This window comes from Candoia aspera, chromosome 1 (assembly GCF_035149785.1).
Source record: "Candoia aspera isolate rCanAsp1 chromosome 1, rCanAsp1.hap2, whole genome shotgun sequence".
NCBI classification, from domain to species: Eukaryota; Metazoa; Chordata; class Lepidosauria; order Squamata; family Boidae; genus Candoia; species Candoia aspera.
Window position 1 is genome coordinate 83320192 of NC_086153.1, and position 22763 is coordinate 83342954.

General features: G+C 38.6%; 1 protein-coding gene across 1 annotated transcript in view; it reads right to left on the minus strand.

Moving 5' to 3' along the window:
• The window catches only part of TIAM2 (TIAM Rac1 associated GEF 2), a 92124-nt gene extending 76358 nt beyond the window's left edge, over positions 1-15766 (minus strand). Inside the window, exons 1-5 of the mRNA XM_063308270.1 lie at positions 15657-15766; positions 13709-14883; positions 8634-9069; positions 5563-5735; positions 3648-3872 (exon numbers count right to left, since the gene is read on the minus strand). Of these exons, the coding sequence (XP_063164340.1) occupies positions 3648-3872; positions 5563-5735; positions 8634-9069; positions 13709-14878 (2004 nt within the window). The 5' untranslated portion in view covers positions 14879-14883; positions 15657-15766. The remainder of the gene's footprint in view (positions 1-3647; positions 3873-5562; positions 5736-8633; positions 9070-13708; positions 14884-15656) is intronic.
• Between the last annotated feature and the right edge of the window lie 6997 nt (positions 15767-22763).

Genomic DNA, 22763 nt, shown 5'->3' on the forward strand with positions numbered 1-22763 from the left:
TTTTACCATTATTTAAAACTGAACTCCTTTTTGAAGTGATCCAGGTATGTATATTTTTTAACCATCTCAGGATCATGCGGAAAGAATTTGATCATGACATCTTAATCTACCCATCCACTAACATTCAAATCATGGAAGTATGAGGCACAAGCATAACATATAACCTCACAATTATATATACAACTAAGTCCGAGAGAGAAAATCATAGCTTCTAGAATGTTGCGAGTATAACCAACCCAATGAACATCTATAGGAGATATATCTGATGACAAGCAGAATTAGGATTTTCAAGAACCTATAAAGTGTCTTCAGTATGGAAAGTCTCTTCTGTAATGGCTTTGAAGAAACACATTTTTTTCTTTTGTGAATTACAGTAAAAAGAAAGAGGCATACATGAGGTAAAGAAACCATATGCAGCACTCAGAGCCCACAAGATCACATGATCAAAATTTAGCAGAAATTGCTAATTGGGGAATATTTATTATGTTTACCCCACACCTAAAATGCAAAAAAAGCAACAATAATTCTGACTCTTACTGCTCTGGAGTCATCTCCGTCATATCCCATACAGCCTTCAGTTTCTCAGCCACAAATAAAGTTGCCTACTCTGCTATGGATAGTGATTCATGTAAGTCTCACCATGTTCAGTGAGGTTTACTCCCTAGTGAGCAAGTTTTCAGACTGCAGTCCCGGACACTTATGGCATTAAATCAATGCACTTGTTAAAAGAGAATATCTTCTTACATTCAAACCTAATGCAAAATAATGAGTGTATATATTCTAAACAACAAAAATTAGAAAAGTGCCAGGGAGTATTTCTTACTAACATGCTAGTGCCTCCTTTAAAGCCCCCCTGACTTGTTTTCAGGTGGGCGTGAAAGCAGGAGGGCAAACAAGGGAGGGTCAGGACACCCCATAAACTTCCAGAAATGAGGTAGGTAAATAGGAGGACAGCCAGTTGGTATAGTGGTTAAAGGCACCAGGCTAGCTACCAGAAGACTGGATGCTAATCCTGCCTTAGGCACAAAGCCAACTGGGCAACCTTGAGCCAGTCATTCCCTCTCAGCCTAGGAAGAAGGCAAGGGAAGATCACTTCTGAGAACGCTGCGAAGAAAACTGCAGGGATATGTCCAAACAGTGTCAGGAGTCAAGGCTGATTTTAAGGTGCACAGGCATGCACAAACACACTCACAAACAGCCTCATATAGAAGCAACTGGATTCAGGCAATATAAACAGAACTTCCTTCTGGAAATGTATGCTTGGGAAGAAGCCATAAAATAGTCAAGAAGAATCTGCCCGAGTGACTTTCTGGAGAAAGGTGGTGAAATCATCATCATCGTCACCACCACCATTCAGTTGTAGGGGCTTGGGGCTATCAGTTCTGGACACCTTTTCCCATCAGTGATACCACAAAATATGTATTAAACAGCTTGGAGGCTCAGAGAGCAGTTCAGTTACTCATCACTTCTGGCAGTTGTGCAGTGGAATTAAAAATCTTTTATCTGCTTAACTGAGTGCCATTCTAAAAAAACCACACAGAGCAGAAAACTACAGTCATTACGTTCTTGACTTGAAAGCAGGGCTGTGCTCCCCATCTGAGCATCGTATGTCAAAGGAGATCTTATGGCACAGTATCATTACATATGGCAGAGAGTATGCACTTCTATTCATACTTGGGAACGGAACTTCTGCATAAAGAGACTTTACTTATAAACTATGATAATATTTGTCTCGGCTGAGAAAAAATATTTTTTTTCAAAATGAGAGTATAAAAGAACGACCCTATCATAAGCTTTTCTAGTTGAGCCATAATTACTATAAAAGAGTGAATGTGAGAACATGCATATGTATTTAAATCTAAGGACTGAAATTATATGTTTTACTAAAGTATTTTAAAATGAAAAATGTATTTTAGCTCAAACGATTTCAAACTAAATCCTTTACTAGGGGCACTCCTGAGTGACAGCTTGCACCTGCCATCAAATTTAATGCATAATTAAATTGTGGAATGACTGCCAGCTTGAATGGTTTGAAAGAAAGTCAGACACACTGATAAAAGATAACACCATTAAGAGCTGTAATCTGAGATCAAGGATATTAAGCTTCTTGATACTAGTCACTGGGGAACACAAGTATAACATCCTGGTGGTGAGCAGCTTGTAAGGCATCCATTAGGCTTACTGATATTAGCAAAACAGACAGTTGGATTAGGTAACAATTCTTTTTATGTTTACTTTACAACTTGTGCAGAATTTCTATTTAAGTTTAGCCCAAGGTGATTTGCTGCCTCCTCTACTAAAGTCCCACAGTTTTAGGTGTTTTTTTAGACACTCAATTCAGTAGGCTGGGGATCAAAGGCCCTGTTTTACAGCAGTTCCATTCCTTTCTGAGTGAGCAATTCCAGCTACTGTTGGTGGGAGAAGACAGACTGAACCCTTAGACATCCCAGTATAGGGTGTCTTAGGAGTCAGCTCTTTACCCCATTTTAATATCTACCCACTCTGGGAGGTTGATGGTACCCAGCTACACATCTTCATTCCACACCAAACAGGAGATTCAGTGGAAATCTTGACCTGGTGCCTGGAAACTGTGAAGGACAAAATAGGCTTACTATGATTCCCAGTAAGATGGGGTGCTCTTTTGCAGAAGCCTTCTCACTTCATCTTTAGCTCTGGATGGGAAAGCACTATTTCGGAAGGACAGGGGAGCAACCTGGGGTCCTCCTGAATGTGCAGCTCCTGCCAGAACAGGGCAGCTGTTACCCAGCTTCAGCTGATACTGTATGCTAGTTGCAGCCTTCCCTGAACCAAGAAGCTTTAGGAAGTGGGACTCATGCCTTGGCCATCTCATGCTTGGATTATCGCAATTTCCTTTACATGAGGCTGCCCTTAAGGAGAATTGGGAAGCTACAACAGTGCAAAATGCCACTGGATGCTTGCTGACTGGTGCACACCAGTGCAGCAGAATAACAGAAATATTGGGGGAACTGCACTGGGTTACCATTAGGGCTCCATCCCCAATTCCATTGCTAGTTATTTCCTATAAAGTGCTTTGGTAACTTCAGGACTATCTGCTCCAGGTAAAATCTTCCCACCTAATATGCACAGGTCAAGAAAGCATGCTGTGGATTACCCCGACCATCCAAAATGTTAAAACAGCAGAAGCCCAGAAACAGGCCTTCTCAATTCTGTCTCCCTTGTTTGGGAACTGCTTGCCTCCTAAGGTTAAAATACCACATTCCCAACTATTATTTAGGAAAGCGCTGAAGACAGAACTTTTTCAGAAGGCCTTTGGAGCAAAGGGTGTAACATGTCTGGTGGCAACTGTTCAAATAGCAGCAGGACTGTTTTGTGTAGATTCTCCCAATTTACACAGCAGAATGTGAATATTTTCATGTATTCTTTCAGAATGCTACAGAAATAACTACTTCCACATGTGGAAGTAGCAAATGCCAAGAATAGTTACCCATGATAGCTTCCTTAAACATATGTTCAGTCAATTCTACCACAACAGTGATTTCCTCATCTGCAACATATTGTCTTCAAAATGCTTGTGTTCTAGCCTAAACATATTAACAAATGGCATACTCTAAAGAGGAGGCATTTTGCAATGATAAATGTGTAGAAGTTAATCGACTGCATAGTACCTGGTTTTCAATTGCTTTCCTGTTTTTAGGATCACTAACGATCAAGAGTTGGAGCTCAGCCATCTTTTTCATCTTGCTATCCATGTCAATCTTCTGGTTAAGGGCTTTAGTTTGAGTTTTCAGCAATCTGACTGTATCTTCCTTCCCAAGTTTCTTTGCAAAGAGAGAAGCAGAAGCAGAATGTATTGCTGTAACCCAGTTTTCAAGGTCAGTCTGGCTTGTAGCCTAAAAATGAAGTAAAAAAATCAAACACTATAAACAGAATGCTAAAATACAACTTAACTAGTTCCAAAACCAATGGACAGCAGTGTGAGATCAATTCCATGATGACTGCATGCAACTTTTCCCCTCAAATAATGAAAGGTTTCTGCTATACTAACACTGCCCTGAAGAGCTGGCAACTGTAATTACTAATAATTCTTAGGCTTCATCTAAAAAGGAAGAACTCTGTATAAAAGATGAAATTCATCACAGGATGCTTGACTGCAAGGATGGCAATTACATAACCTACCATTAGCTTAATTTTCAAAAGTACAGTGAATGGAAACTGTATTGAAAATAACTGCAAATGAAAAAGCAGGAAGAAAACTTCAGGGGCTGTCCAGTAGCAGTTTATGCCATCTCCTGATCAGGCCATGTTGGAATGGTTTAACTCATTCAAAGTGAAACAGTGGCCTCTAATTTGCTCTGTTCTCAATTCAAAATCCTCCATAATGTTCCACCTCTGAAACGTAGTTTGAAAACTCTGACTGCACCCAAAACAGTAAATGTTTTGGGGGTTGTAAATGCCTTGGTGGGAAAGAAAGAACTGGAATGAGTAAAAGGCCTGCCCTACAATCAAGAGTGATCTTTGTGATCTGACTACCATTTACTGTCTGATCCAATCACATCATCTTAAAGACTATTTTTTTTAACCATTTACTTTTCTCCCTATTTCCTATCTCCAATTTACAGAGAGGCATTTGTGGTTCTCATATCGACCTGAGCAGTTTATGGACTATATTTTCCTCTAAAGAATTTAACTGGGTTGGGGAGGAGTAACCATTGACAGACACACGGTAGGTTGGGCTTCTTTAATGAGAGTCTAGATGGATGTTTCTCAGCCTTTGCAACTTTTCGATGTATGGACTTCAACTCCCAGAATCACTGGCCTAGATGCAAAAGCAAGCTACCTATGCACAGGACTGTTATGAACCTAAGCTGTACACGTAACAGACATGAGCGGAAACCATAATTTCAAAAAGACATTATTTCTTCTTGCTTACACCCATTGAAGGGATGTCTTTTCCTATATAATGCATGCATATTCTCCAACATAGATCTACCAAAAGCAAGTTTCTCTTTTTATACATATGTAAAGTTATGCACAATTAATTAATGTGATTCAAATTCATACCATTAAATCATCTGAGATTTCTTTAATTTAGTGGCAGCTTTCTTGACAAGGTAACCAACTTCTTTCTTTTAATCCTGAATGGACTTCCTTATGTGACTTCAATTCCCAGAATTCCCCAGCCTGCACAGCCATTCATGACAATGTTTAGAGCAGAAATCCACAAATCTAATGGCTGCTCAGGTTGGGGAAGGATGAACCAGAAAGTTGAATGGAAAGCTACCAGTTCATAGCCAGGTCTGTTTGATGTTAAATGTCTATTTCTTCTGGTTTGTTCTTGTTAGAACTTTATCTTTTGATCCTATCCCATGTTTTTAATTTTGACTGTTTACCTCTGAATGACTGTACAATAAATACCTTCTTGCAAATTAATGGTTGTTACCCACCAGGAGTCAAACAATTATGGTGGGCTAAAATCAAATGGGCAGAGAGACAGACAGACAGACAAATAGTACACAAATTCAATATCGTGGACTTTAATACTTTGATAATGAACAAAAATATTATATACTAGAAGAATACCTGGAATAAGTAGACATCTCCAAAAGAGTTGCTGAGACAGAAAACATTCTCTTTCTTCGGGTGTTCAGGGCAAGACTGCACTATACAGCCTTCTCCAAACAGAGCATACCGGGGTGAACTATTCTGCTCCATGGAATTCTTCCCATAAGTCTCATAAAACAATAGAGTGCATCCTTCATTAAAAAAAAAAGAAGTCCTGAATTATACCAACATCCTTCTGAAATACAGAATTACTTTTGCATTAATTAATTCAGAAATTAATTTGGAATAACTCTCCAATATAAAGAGGAACTTGGAAACAACCGATCAGCTTAATTTTATTTTGCCATTTGATGTGGGGGCTGGCTGCTGACAAACATTTTGTGCTCACAGATAAATATCAGTTATGGTTCATCCACAGGTGAGACAAGATGGACTTCCTGAGGCTGTTCCCTAAGGCCAGATTACAGCACACTAGCTACAATCAGGATATTCCTGGAATGTCGTCCCTTCCTCAGATAAAATAATTAAACAGCGCAGATGGAAAGAAAAACCTTTCATGTTAAATGAATAGTGTTGGTAATGTTTTAAGCCCACAGAAGTCTCAGAACACCAATCAATTTACTTTGGCAGCTGACCAGATGGTTGCAATCTTTCTAGGCACTGATAAATTAAATGCAGGTCAAGAAAACACAAGAACACCACAGTATATAGTTTTTAACAGTAGCATGAAGTGTGTGTGTATACACACACACACACACAAATCAGTCATTTTCAAGTCATTAATACACCAACACACTGGTACTTAACCATGTATGTGTGTGTATACACACACACACACACACACACACACACACAGAGTATATAAAATATATAAATAAAAGAGAATTCTGTTGTAAAATCCTGAAGTAGAGAATTAAGGCATGGGGAAAATATCCCATTTTATTTTGTTTTTCCTGGAAAATTGGAAAAACTGTGAAGGGAGAAGATAGAGAAATCATCTGCTAACATTTTCATCTTAAATTATACATAGAAAGGTTAAAATGTGAATAAAGTTGGAATGTGTTTGGAAAGATTCGCATGCAATCAAGAAACAAACAAACATGAAAGAGTAAAAAGCCTTGTCTCAATACAGTTTGCAGAAGCATGAAATGATAGAATGATTTTTAAGAAATATAAGAAATAGATACCACTGATAATGGTATTACTGTACTTTAGATTCAGAAAATGAGACTGATTAAATATTTTACGCAGTAAAATGTGAACAGTGAGCCACAGATTTCCCCTTTTTAATAATTATAAAATAATTATCGTTAAAATTGTAACTAGTTTATAATTGATAAAGTAACCTCAATATTTACAACTGAATAAAATAAACTTTTGAATGTTATACAACTTTATTTTTATAAGCAAAATCAAGCTGCACATAAAACACTTTATAAAGTAGTGAAATAACTATATATATGTAATAGGTATTTTTTTAAATTTCTTTAAAATTTCTGACTTTTTGTTAAAATCTGAAAAAAGCTGGTTTCAAAATTTCCAGAAATTTGGTATCTCCATCTACAAGGCTGACATGATTTAGTAGTAGGAAGTGTCATAAGCCCAGCACCAGGAGTGGCAGTATGTAATGGTATGTGAAGAGAGAGAAGGGACAAAGAGATGCTGCCAATTGAATGGTCAGATAAGAGACAGCACAGCCCACACCTGGATTGTGGGCAGGGCAAGAGGCTCAGAAGAGACCCTCCCTAGTTTCTCAGGCTGTAAAGGAGATGGCAGGAGAATTGTACTTTCAGACTTGCAGGATTCTGTCAATGTAGCTTTACAGTAAAGTGGAATTAGCTCATCTGGTTGTGATTCCTATCTTGTTTACCCTGTGAGGCTGACCCAGTATCAGTGAAACTACTTGTGATTAAAGATTTTGGAGGCACATGTTTCATCTTGAGGCTCATCAAACTGTAAAAGAAGATATAAGAAGACTTCTGTGTGGGAGGGTTTTGTGGAAATATGCTGCAATTTCCTGCAGACAAATCTGATCTATACTTGCAGTACAAAATTCAACAAGGAGTTGGAAAAATACATTTATTATTTCTTTCATTTCTACCAATTGTCAGTAGACCTGGCTAACCATTAAGCCCCTACATCCCATACTTAAGAGATGCATCTAAATTCAAGGACTGAAGCCTTAACCAGTTAATTACTGGTCACATTTCAACTTCCTTGGAGAAAAACAGTAGCTTAGTTGTAAAGGAACTCTAGAAAAATGCAACTAAACAATGATTAACTTTGACAAGATGGCGTTAAGAAGTTCTGCTTTTATTGAAACCCATTTTCCCTCTCCACTTTTAAAAAATAAATCCCAATTTCCACATTTCCAGCACCATCAATATTTATCTTAAAGCACCAGTGTAGCTTACATAGCATTAATGTAACCTGGTGCCTCCATGCTGGCTAGGAATCCTGGGAGTTGTAATCGCAACACTGGAAATGTGGCAACAGAATATATCTTCAATGTTTCAACATAAGCAAATCTTGCCTAAACTTATTCCTTTTCCTCCACCTCATCCCAGCCTTGAAGCTGATGCTGCAACAGGATATACCAAATATACAAAGAGCATTTTTTTAATGCTGCATAATCATTGCCAGCTTCTTCATTATATATATGAACTAGAGAACAAGGCTTTTAAGTCAGAATGAATAACTTTCAAGCCAACCAGCCAACTTAACTTTAAGCAAGCAAGGAAGCATTTGTTGGCTATCTAGAGGTCCACACTATATGGAAGCAACTATGTCCAAGCGGCATATGGCTGTCTTGAGAAACACTGGAGGCATGTCAACAACACAGTCCTCCACCCACATAATTGAATTATACCCCCTTCATGCTGTTCCTGAACACAGGAGGCAATTACACTGCAATGTCTTGGGTAGCCATGACCTCTAAGTTTTCAGGGGACTCCCAGTTGCCAGGTTCTGGTGGTCTTTTTCTATGAGTGTTTTAAAAAAATTCAAAGGATCAAAGGATATTCGCAACAGATGCTGAAATGCATTAGAAATGAATTGTTAAACAGTGAATATCACAAGCTGTGGCTGACCTTTTAGTGTTATCCAGTACTGTTTCCATTTCTTCCGGGTAATTAGCTCAAGTTTCTTCTCTTTCTGTAGGGTCACAAGAGGTCTGAAGAAAAGCCACCCAGCCTTACGAATGACTCCTTGTTCCTTCTCATACAGCAGGTCCAAGTGCTCCAAGGAGCTAAGTGACTCGCTGCTCGAGTCCTCAGTTTCCATAGAAGAGTCTGTATTCTCAATGTTGGTCCTGCTCAGGTCAAGCTCTCGCATGAAATTTTCATAAATATTTTGTCTTAGGATGTCACTGCTGATTGCATTCGCTGACTCACTTCTTTGGGGAAAAATCTGGCCAGAGCTAGGAGACCACAGAGAACCAGAGAAGTGGGAAGGAGCACAAAGGTCCATAGAAAGGCTTTCATATCCAATGCCAAAATACTCATTTGAATCTTTGCATCTTGGCTCCTGTAAAAGAAGGTAAGTGGCACAATTAACTGGCACACAGTGATCAAGTAGCATTGCTTCACTTTGTGTGTGTGTGTGTGTGTGTATATATATATCTGCTAATAAGCTCATTCATAAAAAATCATTGCAGTTTGTTGGAATTATGGTGCATTATACAGATTCAGCACGGCAGTAAAGCTGATAAATCAGAAGGATCTGATCATTCCAGGAACATCAGTGCTCACAGATCCAAGTGACTTACAGATGATCTCTTAACACAGTCATTGACACCATGAGGTCTGCTGCCAAAACTGGAATCAGAAATGATCCTAAGGATTAGAGATTCATTTACTTTTCTTTGCACTGAGAAATAACCAGATTTTCTTTTGGATTATCAAGGAGTTTTTTTTTCTATTGCTAATGTTATCATAATTCTCTGATCAGCTTCAGCACTAACTGAAGAACATATTTACAACTAGTTGTAGATATGAACGTATTTCCAACTAGGATTATTGCATCTATATCATTTCCCGGTTATCTGATTCTAATTAATATTATTACACACATAACTTACTCTTTCTGTGAAGGACCCATGAGCACATTTCACATGGTTCCAAGGTGATCTCTCCTCCAGGCACTGTATAAAGTCACATTCACTTAGTTTCAGTAGCAGCATAAAATACCCCAAGTCCGTTTTCTGGGACAGTTTTATGCATGACTACAAAGAGATCTACAACAGGGGGCAACCCATGTTTCCAAGGCCACATATAGCTCCAAACCACTTTTTTTTTACAGCTGACCAAGTCTTGCTTGGTCACAATTACCAAAAATCAGTGACATACTATCTTGCTGTTTTGAGATAGGAAATACAACTCGAGAATCAACACAGTTGGTTTTTTTAAAAGGCATTCCCCAGACTTCCTTTTCGAACCTAGGAGGGGGGCAGATAAATCCTGGCCCTACCTCTATATTTAACACAGCCTAACCCAAGATGCATCTCATCAATTCACCCACAGAAGCTCTAGCAACCCTCCAAAAATGTAAGCCTCTGAAGAATTACCTGTTCTTGAGCTGCATTAGGTAGTAAATTACTTACAGTTATCCTAAATCTTAAACTTCCATTTTATGACCAAAGGAACACTATTCAGTGCATACTGTTTCATTACCAAATACCCTGACAGCATCTTAAGCCTTACCTCAAACATCACTACTAAGCTTTTTCCTACTGGAAAGTATTTGTGCAACACTAGAGATGCTGGAATTTATTCTCCTAGTCTTGTACTTGATGCTGCTTGTCTTTTCTCTTCCCCAAAGTTTCTTGAGAGTTTAGGGGCATATGAAGGAGAAGAGGAGGCACACAGTGGATGGCAAGATCAGGGAGAGTACTTCTTGAAAACACGTGTAAAACTTTGAACCCTTCTGAGATTAGTTCAGTGGCTCCATCTATCCACAGCACGCATCCATTTCAATACCAAAGTGAATCCCCACAAATATGTACAACCCCTCCAAGGTCATTTCACCTCCTTCCCTTACAGCACCCTCCTTCAGAAGCTCTTCTAGTTTTTAAGATTAGCCATTATGGAGATCAAAAGCACTCCTGAGGGAAAGCGATAAACAGAGATTGGTGTGTGTCTGTGTGTGTACACTTCCATTGCAACAGCAGTATGCAATATTTTTCTAGCCACAGAGTCTTTGAGTAGCTTGCCAGTCCATGCTAGGAAAAAAGAAGTGAGCAGGTCAAGATAAAATACACATTTAAATTCAGTTTTAATTAAGCAAATTACATACAGTTAATATGATTCCTACCTATGTACATATTTTATCATTTTCCACTTCAAACATCTGAATCTTGAAGGGACACATGTAGCCCCATTATCTGAAGCTCAACATTCCTGGTTTATAGTGTGAACATATTGCACGACAGGGAATAAAACCAGGGAAATGGGTGATAACTGAATAAATAACACATGAGACAATGCAGATAGCATCAAAAATGGCATGTCCTGAAGCAACAACAAAAGCAGAAAAATGGCACAGCCAGCTCCAATTGCATCAGAAGACTGATATGATGAGGATAACAGGAATAGGGCTGACACAAATGTGGTCAGTCAATGTGGTTTGTTTAGCTTTTTGAACCAAATCTGGAAAGTTGGTCTATCTATACAAAATAGGCTGACAGTTTGCTTTTTAATGGCCAACAAATCATAGCTACTTCTTGCTTGCTGAGGGCTACGCCTCACTTGCCAGAATGAAATTCTTGAACTGTCGCTTGGAAAGGAGCCTAATGTTGTCACGCTAGAAGACTGTGTATTATGTTTAATATTGTACAAACATTTTCACCCTGAATTTCTAAGGCATGCTTCTCTAGCATATACTATTAGAACACTGAGTTTGCTGCTTAAGCAAGTACCATTATCCATTAGAACAAAATTATATGTTAACCATTTACACTAACAGTGATTACATATTTTTTTATAAGGGTATTGCTATTTGGAATTGAATGCTTTACATATTTTAATTTTTACATGTTTTTAATTTTAAACTGGCAGGCTTCATTTCCCAGATCTTATGTCAGTATATACAGAACTCATTGCAGGACTGTAGTTTAAAATCAAATGATAACTTAAGACAATTATTATCCTCAACTCCCATTGTTTGATTGATAGATAGATAGATAGATAGATAGATAGATAGATAGATAGATAGATAGATAAAATTGTGAGAATTTCCCTGAACAGATAGCTTTGGACTGAGATTTCAATAGAGCAGGAGTGGAGTGTGCCTGCCTGACACTGTTATGGAAAAGCTTAAAACATATCTGTATTGACAAAATATTTAGTAACTGAAAGCTACTTAATTCACTAAGCAAATAAAGAAATATAAAACATTTTACAGCTACATCAGAAGAACCTCACAATTGTTTATTGTATATAAAAAGCAGATTTTAATAATCTTTTAAAAAGTATTTGCTTAGTGCACATTCATGCACATACATCCATATATACGGGCAAAAAACAACAACAACCCAGAACCAGTCTAATGTGAAGCTCTACATGCTCCTTAAAATGGCACATCAAAAGTTGGGTGGGGTAGCCATTTCCCTCCAGCATGCTACCAGGGTTGTACACTCATCCAGAGTTAAGAGTTCTCATTGGAAAAGGTCATGCTTATTATTTAGCTTTACAAGAGCTCACTTTGATATGCAGCCCTACAAATAGTGTCTTATTATTTAGAGATTATTTGCCATGTTAGAAAATAGTGCATTTTTTAAAAAAAATCAGTGGAGATTTAAAATACACTGGGTGAGTTCATGCATGGGAAATGGTGCACATGTAGTCATTTTCCTATGTATCTACACATTGCACACCTCCTACTCTTCTGTTCCTATAAAACTACTCTAGGTATAAAGTCTGCTGTCTGAGTTGCATGATAGCCTTCCATGGAGCACAATCCCAAACACTTGGGATTTATTCTTGCATTGAAAATTATAGCACATTAACTGAAAGACTGAAGTGTCACACTGAATCTCCAGTGCTTTATGCTATCTGCTGAGAGTCTCAGGATTGCAGCAGGTAAGAAAGCCAATAAGCAAACAAACAAATAAATAAATGCTAGTCTTGGATCTTAATAGTTAATATCCATTCTGTTCTAATATAGTATTCCATTTTCCAATACAGCAATTTAGAATTTATCTGGCTTAACTTATAAGGGTGTCTGTAACTATGCATAAATCTAGCCAAAAAATATCCTGAAACTCACAGCTCAGTATATCCAGTGTCATTTAATTCCCCAAACAAGAATCATCTCTTAATTTTTAAAAAATAACCACCCTATAAAAACATGTTAGTATATTTTCTCCAGAGATAATCTTGGGGCTAAAATCAAGGGAAGACTTCAGAGGCTATATTGCAGTGATGGGCAATCTGCAGACCATCAAGTATTATTGAACGTTAACCCACAGTGTCATGCTGGCCAGGGTTACTGGGAGTTATAGTCTGATAACATCTGGAAGGTCACAGGCTACCCACCAATGTTGTACCAACAGCAGGTTCAGGAATGAGCAGGATTCTGAAATAGATCCCCTGGATTCCAGCTTAGTGGGACCTGTGTGTTCTAAAAGTAATAGTGAACCCATGGATATCTGAACATGTGCAAAAGAAACATACCCTTCCTCTATCCCCAGTTTTGGGTATTTAGAAAGATACTGTTGGTGTATCCAATGTATAACTCTGAAACATGCAAGGTGACTAAACATTTCCATATGCATGTGTTAGCTGAAAGAAAGTAAGAACCTCTTTTTCCCCCCAAAACAAAATAAGAAAGAATAGACAGCCAGTCATTATTCAAGCATTCAGTATTTTTACATTAGCAAGTAGAACTGACTATAGCATTATTTCCCAATCTTGGCAACCCCCAGATGAATGGATTTCAACTCCCAGAATTCTCAGAAATCGCCATGGTGGCTGGGGAATTTTGGGAGCTGAAGCCTACACATTTGGAAATTGCCAACACTGAACTACAGTATTTGAAGAGAAAATCCTCTCATTTTTTTTAAAGCACTGTAGCAAATTTAATTTAACCATCTAAGTTAAGCATATACACTGTGAAGAATCCAAAATTCATACTTCAGGTAACAATTTTAACTGAAAATTCCAAATACCTGTAGCTTCCTCTTTTTCCTTGACAGACTTCCTGTCCAGTCACTGATCCGACGCATTCGGCTTTTTAAAGTTTCCTTCTTAGCTGCATCCTCATTAAGGCTCATAGATTTCCTACAAGGCAGAGTGTAGGAAGAGTATTGTGGAGATCCTCTGTGCTCCACCTTAGAAGGAACATCTATGGCAGAGGTAAACGAAACCCGGTTGCTTAAACTAGCATGTGTATTGATGTAATCTGCAGAAAGACCAATATTGGAGGTTTGGCAACTTCTTAGATTTGAATCCCCATATAAATCATGGAGGGAAGAAAGAGATGAACTTTGGTTCAATGTTTTTTTGCAGTCACTCTGGGAGAAAACAACTTGGATGTTTCCATCTGGAATCCTCCTGGATATGTATGACCCATCTAGTTCATTTATACCTCCATTATTGCCCCATGGAGCATCATACCATGAAGACTCTGAACTAATGGAGCTCCCTTTACTAGATCTAAGTCTTGAGTCAGTAGCTGACAGACGATGGCTTTCAACACAGTCTGTACTAGAAGATTCCTTTCCTTCAAGCAATTTATTCTTTTCAGATTCTGAAGTAGGTGAATATCTTAAGAGTTGGACTGGTTCACTGGGTTCATCTCTAGAGTTGCTACTGTTACTGCTACTGTTGTGAAATTCAACTCTCAAACACCCATCAAGTTTCCCTAGTGTCTTGATGAGAACCTTTGGACTCATTCTGTCATCTGGTGGTGAAATTTCTTTTTCTCCATAGCAATTTAAGAAATGTCCATTATATTCCTTGGAAGGAACGTAGTTGCTGGTAGTTTCAAAGCCAATGTAGTGAAAACCATTCTCAGGCAGAAATACATTGTTAGTCCCCTGACTATAGTTCCCTGATGTGTGAGTCCTATGTTTTGCATGGCTGTTACTCTTAGATACTTTCACTACTGTGTCACTGAGTCTTGAGGAATAAGGCTGATTACTCTTAAAATGAGAAAGGCAGCTTCTGGCAAACGATCGGGATTTGTAGCTTGCATTACTGGCACTGTGGCAGCATTTTTCATCTTTAGTATGGATGCCACGAATTTTCAGAGAGCAGGGCTTCTGCTTGGTAGCCGATGTAGAAACACTGTGACTTTTGGTTCCCTGAAGATTGTACTGGCTTTCTGAATTTCCCATTTTTACTAAAAAGAAATATAAATAGCTCTGGTTATTAAAACAGTCACTCCCAGGAAGAATTTGAGCCTTACTTGTGAACTCTTAAAAAGGATTGTAAGTAATGAAAGATCACTTCCTTAAATTGCTTCTAGTTGATACTACATGTTTACTATGTTTAACTGAGACACAAATAATTAAATATACTGGAATAATATTAAAAATAGCAGAAAGCTGATTTGGGGTTATTCATATAAACCCCTGGGTAATTTTGTAGAAGAGAACAAGCAACAGTAATAAGTGAAAAGGGATTGTCCTTCTCAAACTAAAATGCAAAAATGAAAAGTGTTTGTGGAAAAAGTGGCTTTGATCAATACTGAAAGAAAACTCCCAAGTTGACCAAATCCTAAGGAAGTACCCTCTTCCTCCTAATTCTAAGTGTACATTTGGCTCCCCTTGCTGAATTTAGGGTTCCTACTAAGATCATAGTGGATCCTTTATCTTTGTTCACCTTGATCTTATTAAAATCAACTCAAAGACTCAATCACTAAATCACTGTCTCCCTCATTCTAAAGTCTGTGGCTTTTATCCAGAATTCAGTGGTGTAAAGAGGCCCAGTATATGAATATATGTCTTTTAGGTCAATAGATTCTACCAGTTTCACCACAATTCAAATGTGTAACTAGCATGAGTAAGAAAGTCTAGCCATAAAAAATGTAGTTCTAAAGTTCAGGTCAAACTTCCTGTGACGCCATTGTTTGCATTTCTCATTTTCAAATAAAAATATGTATTTCAGACATACCTGAAAAAAAACCACTCAAATGTGGATGGAATTAGCAGTTTACATGTTTGGCATTATTTTGATAGATGGTCTTCATGCTTTTCAGTCACAAAATGAAAATCCATAAGAATGCCTGTAAATAAACAATGAACAATGTCTTAGTCAAATAAATGAAAATAAATTCGTATTTGAATATGAATATTCATCTAACACAGGGCTAATTGTCAGGAAATGGGACGTAGTATTTATATTATATGGATTATTTATTTATTCGTTTAAATTTGTTATGGCCACCCGGTCTACTAGACACTGGGCAGTTTACAAAAACTAAATAAACGGTTAAAACAGTTAAAGAACTTAAAACAAAATGGACAGTCCAGACTAAAAACAGCCATCACGATAACAATAAAACACAACAGAGGTCCCACAAACACATTGACCCCAGGCCTGGGAACAGAGCCAGGTCTTGAGGGCTTTCCAGAACCTCAGGAGAATAGTCACCATTCATATCTCTAGGTGCTGCTGTTCCAAAGGGTGGGAGCAACGACAGAGAAGTCACACTTCCTTGGTCCTGCAAGATGACAATGTTTAATTGAGGGGACCTGCAGCATGCCCACTCTGCCCAAATGTACTGGGTAGCAGAAACAATTAGAGACAGGTGGTTCCTCAGATAACCAGGCCTTATGCCATGAAGAGCTTTGTAGGTAACAACCAGCACCCTGAATTGCACTCAGAAGCCTACTGAAAACCAATGCAGTTCACATAGCAGCAGTAACCCATAGGCATAATGAAAAGTGCCCATTACTGCTCACCTGCTGTATTTTGAACCACTGTAGTTTCTAGATGGTCTTCAAGGGCAACCCCATGTAGAACACATCACAATAGTTCAATCACAAGATTGTTTGGTATATTGTTTTCTGCTACAGATTAAGGTTACTGTGGTAACTAATCATTTTGGCCAGGTGAAGAGGTTGAATTTAATTATCTTCTTTTTCAGGTGATAATAGTTGAATTGCCTGAAGCAAGGGCATTTAGCTTGTTTCAGTTTCCTTCTCTTTAGGCATGTAGAGAGTAAGAAGCTCTCTGAGAGCCTGTGAGAATGCAGAAGCCTGTAAATATGTTTTTGTGCTTTCTGTAAATAAATTTATTTTTATAGAAATGCCTGGTGTGTGTCTTTTCTGATCTCTCCTGGGCCAAATGCTTTCTAGTACTCTGCCAAAAGGTTATCGGCCCAGTAAGCCCAGTAAAACCCCAGAGAGAATAGAGAGATCAGCTCCACACCTTATGCACAATTTAAAGGCAGGTAGCAAAGACCTGTGAAGATTTTCTCTGGAGCCCCCTGGAGATTTTCCAGTAACTGCCAGTCTATAGGACAAAGAAGCCAGCTGAAGTGACTTGCAAAAGAAGGAATGGCTACCTCCCAGCCCTCAGTGATGCCTCTGGAGCGCCTATCAGAGACCAACTATATGAATTGGGCCCTGAAGATGGAGATGTATCTTCGCAGAGAGAATCTTTGGCTGCCAATTGGTGAGCAAACCCCACAAAATCCCAGTGCTGAATGGCTTAGACAGGATGAGCGGGCTAGAGCCACCATTACCCTGGGAGTTGAGGACAATCAGCTAGTCCACGTGCGAGGTATGCAGTCTACAAAGCAACTTTGGGACGCTTTGAGAGACTTGTATGTAAAGCAACAGCAGGGAGTAAAGTTACCCTGACAAAAAAAAAAATGTACAAAGCCTACCTTGCAGAAGGAGATAGCAGCTGTTGGTTGAGTTGCAGGAGAGAGGAATGGAATTTACACCTCTCACAAAATCCTATATCCTCCTGTCTTCACTGAATGAAACATGGGACACACTGATTTGTACCCCGGAGGCTATGCCTGAAACAGACCTCACCCCATTGTATATTAAAAGACTTGTTGTACACTGTGCAAAATGCAAGGAAGCCAAGCTGCAAGGCTGCAGTTGGCAACACGCCATATCATGACCAATGTGTACACCTAATGCATAGGAGATTTGGTCATGCTAATTTCAAATATATAGCACAAATGCCACAGCTGTGTGCTGACCTAAAGATAAAACCCTGTGACAAATACTTAGACTGTGTAGTTTGCAAAGAATGCAAAACACTAAAAGCTCCTGTGAGTAAGCACAGTGACAGAGTTACAACTAGACCTTTGGAAATTGTACACTCTGACATTATTGGTCCTTTTGCTCCAAGTCTTGGACAAGCAAGGTATGCAATGACCATCATTGATGATTTCTCAAGATACACATTTATCTACATCTTAAAACATAAAGATGAGGAATTTGAGAAATTTAAAGGTTTTGTGACATGGGCAAATGGAAAATTCCCTAGGCCTGTATCTGCACTCCAATGTGATAGAGGAGGAGAGTACCTTTCTCATAAATTCAAAAGGTTCCTAGCAGAAAAGGGGATAGAACAAATTCTTTCTAACCCTTACACCCCTCAGCAAAATGGTGTTGCTGAAAGAAAGGGCAGAACCTTGCAAAATGCGATGGAATGCATGCTTAAAGATTCACATTTATCTTTTAAGTATTGGGCAGAATCAATATCTACTGCCTGTTATGTACAAAACAGATTGTATAACTCTGTGATTCAGGACACTCTATTCCATTTGTTTTATGGTGTGAAACCAAAGGTAAACCATCTTAGAGTGTTTGGTAGCACTGCATGGGTTCATATTCCAAAACAACAGAGAAGAAAAGGAGGCCCCACAACAAAGAAAGCCATCTTTGCTGGCTATGAACAAAGCCAGAGGAGCTACAGGTTCATAATGGGAGAGAAATTAATAATTAGCAAAAGTGCTTCTTTTGCTGAACAAAGCTGGGGGAGATTAAATCTAGCTCTCCAGTTGGTCTGACCACAAGAGAACAGCACGGACTTGCTGATGGTGATCATTTGCCTGATGAGGACATTAAACCAGAAAAGCAAACTGAAGATCTGTCTGAGGAGACAGATGCTTCTCAGGAAAGTGATAGGAGTCAAAATTTAAGCCCTGTATTACCTCGCACATCTCAGAGGAGTAATAAAGGGGTTCCTCCATCACGTTTTCAGGCTGAAACAGTAAAGGCTTTTCACATATCCACAGAACCTGAGTCCTTAGAACAAGTGAATGCTTCACCACCTGAGACTGCACAAAATTGGCATTCTGCCATGCAACAGGAGTTAGCATCCTTGAAAGAAAATAAAACATAGAAACTGGTAAATCTACCTCCCAATGAACGCCATCTAGGTTGTAGGTGGGCTTTCAAACTGAAAAGGGATGTTGATGGCAAAATCCAAAAATATAAAGCAAGGTTAGTTGCAAAAGGGCTCACTCAAAGGAAAGATTTAGACTTTGACAAGACTTTTGCACCAGGTGAACCTATTAGATTACTGTTAAAAATTGCTGCCCTCAAAGGAATGTCAGTTCACCACTATGACATTCAAACTGCATTTCTCTATGGTGATTTAGACCACAAATTATACATGCAGCAACCCCCTGGCTATGAAAAAGGAGAGAATCTAGTCTGTGAACTGCAGAAGTCAGTCTATGGATTAAAACAGGCTGCTAGATCCTAGAACCAAAAATTAGATGAAAAACTGCAGAATTTTGGTTTTGAAAAAGGAAAAGCAGATCCATGTATATATATGAAGAAAGACAAACAAGGCTCTATGTATCTGTGCATTTATGTTGATGATTTGCTGCTGTTCACATCAACACAAAAACAAAGGCTTGATTTTGAAGCCTGCATGAAAAGCCATTTGACATTAAAAAGCCTTGGAACAGTAACAAATTACTTAGGTTTGGAAATACACAGGGAGAAGGATGGTAGCTTTCTGTTAAACCAAAGGGGAGATAATGTTAAAATATTGTGAATGGAAAGACATACAGAGTTGACAAAATTGGTTTGTGTCTCATTCTGTAGCATAAAAAGGGGAGTGCTTGGTATATTGTTTTCTGCTACAGATTAAGGTTACTGTGGTAGCTAATCATTTTGGCCGGGTGAAGAGGTTGAATTTAATTATCCTCTTTTTCAGGTGATAATAGTTGAATTGCCTGAAGCAAGGGCATTTAGCTTGTTTCAGTTTCCTTCTGTTTAAGCATGTAGAGAGTAAGAAGCTCTCTGAGGGCCTGTGAGAATGCAGAAGCCTGTAAATATGTTTTTGTGCTTTCTGTAAATAAATTTATTTTTATAGAAATGCCTGGTGTGTGACTTTTCTGATCTCTCCTGGGCCAAATGCTTTCTAGCACTCTGTCAACAAAGATGACCAGGACATGAGTGATGAAGGGCTTCCTGGTCAAGGGAAGGGTGCACCTGGCACCCAAGATGAACCTGTGCAAAGGCCCTCCTGACCACAGCTGCCACCTGCTCTTTGAGTAGTAGCTGTGAGTCTAGGAGGACTCTCAAGTTGTGCACTAGTCTCGAATGCGGAAGTGCTACCCGATTCATGATCAACAATGAAAATGTCCCCGACCAAAAGGGCCAAACAGCCATAGCCATTCAATCTTGTCAGGGTTAAGCCAAAGTCTGTTCCTTCTCATCTGGATCCAAACAGTCTCCAAACACTGGGTCAGTATATCAACAGCTTCATCTGCACAGCCTGGGATTGATATGTAAAGCTGGTTATCATCAGTGTACTAATGACACCTAAGCCCCCCAAAATCAATAATGATTCTGATATTTTAGTATGCTGGTTTTAGACTCTTCTTCCTTTAATAAGATAATAGTGATTTCAACTGAAGAGTAGACTAGTTCACCGGTAACACCTAATGTATGGTTCAGTGTGACTTAAGGTCATGTGGACAGATTCATTCCCATAGTTTCCCTGCTCAAAAATCCTCTCTTTGCAGTTTCATCTCGCAAGATGAACTATCTTTTGCATAAATATTTCTCATCCATAACAGGATTGCAAACCATGGCTTAATTGCAATTCCTGCAAATTGGGAAATGTTGGTGGAAGTGGTACTTGGATTTTAGCTCTATCCCCACTCCTTTCACTCCTCTTCCATTGCTGTTATATCTTACATGACCTCTGAACCAAAAGAAGGTACCTCACAGGGGCTCAAGCATGATTTAGAAACCTGCATGATCAAGGTTCTGAACTGCACAAAGAGATTCATCCACTTCAGAAACCTTGTTCAACACAGGAATCATCTTCTCATACTAATTCCACTGTTGTGCACCTTTCAGAGTTTGGGAGCTACTTGTGGGACTGTCTGTCTAAAGAGCAAAACAGGAGATGCTGCATAGTTGCTACAGTCACAGAAATCTGGTCCAATGGAGTAATGCTGTGTGATTATATACACAGTCAACTTGCCAAGATTTAAGCATATTTAGGGCTTTCACCTGCTAAAGGAAGCTGCTGTTTTATATTAAAGCCTACACCATGCCAAATTTCTAAGTCAAGTTTGCTATAATTCATCTCTAACAAAACTTCTAGTATTTAATGCTTTTGTTGTTATAAGAAAGCTTTTGTACGATCTCAGATGTATTGTCATGGCCCAGTAGAAAGGAGGGCAGAACAGAGGTTCTATTAGCTTATTTGCCAAGCAACAGCGTAAACAATCTGAATAAGGGCTGTTTTAAGAGGCTTGGCCACCTTTGTTCTATTTGCTGGAAACAACGTCTAGCTTAGGTATGATCCCTGTGTAAGAATTTTACTCTTGAAGCTTAGACCCTTGGATTGGCTACCAACCTTGACCCAGCTCTTAAATCTTGGACCAACTTTAGATTTTGTAGGCAAGCCTTTGCTTTGTTTGACATTCCTGAATACATTGCTAACTCTGTTACCTGAAAATAAAACTGATAATCTTCCAAAAACTGTATATGTGTGCGAGGCTGAAACCTGAAGTAGGACACATATCCTCCAATTGTCCTTTTTTCTCATTTTGACTATCAGTCTCCAAACAACTGGAAGAGCAATTCCAGAAAGAGTATATACTGTATATTTATTTTAGCAAGCCTTAAATAACCTGTGATAATTCAACAGCTATTGTTCAATAACAGGTCAATTTTTCTTGTGAGAGACATGAACCAGGCATGCATATCCAGGGGGCCAAAACAGAGCTTTCTCCAAGTTTACTAAGGCAGTAACAAAGAGGCAAGGGAAGAAGCAGTCATGTGACTTTTGGAGTAAAACTAAATGTACAACTATGATGGCCACTTCCACCACCATTTCCCCATTCATATGAATCATGAAGGAAGTATTTAGTCCCCTGAAAATCAGTTTGCCTTGCCATATTTAATGCACATTTCGCCCTGAATCTCAACCAGCATCATGTCACTGAAGCCATAATTTAAACTAGCTCCAGGGTTTTATGTATTTTAAGTGATATTAAATGATGACATAGAACTAGCTCTCTTGTTACAATTTGGGTAGTCTCCATGGGTTTTTGAGGCTGTTGTTGATTCATGTGTCTAAGTTGCAGCTGTGACCCAGAGGTTAAAGAGCAGAGTAATTCACTCATACAACCAGTTAGCAACCTCTCTATTTGTATGAACTTGAACCTGATTTGCCAGGAAAGCAACAGCACGGACTGCATTGAGCACTGCAAGCTTCAAAAGAAAGGCAGCTACTGGGAAGCTGAACAATTCAAATCTGTTGAAAGTGAGCCTACAAAAATGTGCAGTTTGTAGTAAAAAGAAGAAATACATTTCACATACCATTGCAGGGGGATTAGATTTCAAAAGGACCAAAGATAACTATTTTGGAAGATTTCTCTATCAGGTGATCAACCTTTGTAAAACTCAAAGTACTGTAAAATATTTATCTCATACCTACTGTACAACTGAATAGACACTACATGCTCTCAAAATATTTAAATGAAGCACACAGTCTCATTTTTAACCTATCAAAAATCTCTATATTAATAATTCAAATCTCTGCCTCAACTACCCTACAGATTAACAACGTTCAAGTTCACTACAAACTTGTCTTTAAAAACTGACAAAAAGACACACCTAGTCGGAAGGCAGTACACAAATGACAATTATTTTTAGATTAAAGCATGTAAATATCTATGCACAGAAATCCATGGACATTTTTTACTGCAACATCTACTTTACAATTCAATATTTTGCTTTATTTCACAAGAATTATGCATTTCTTTTCTTTCTTGTT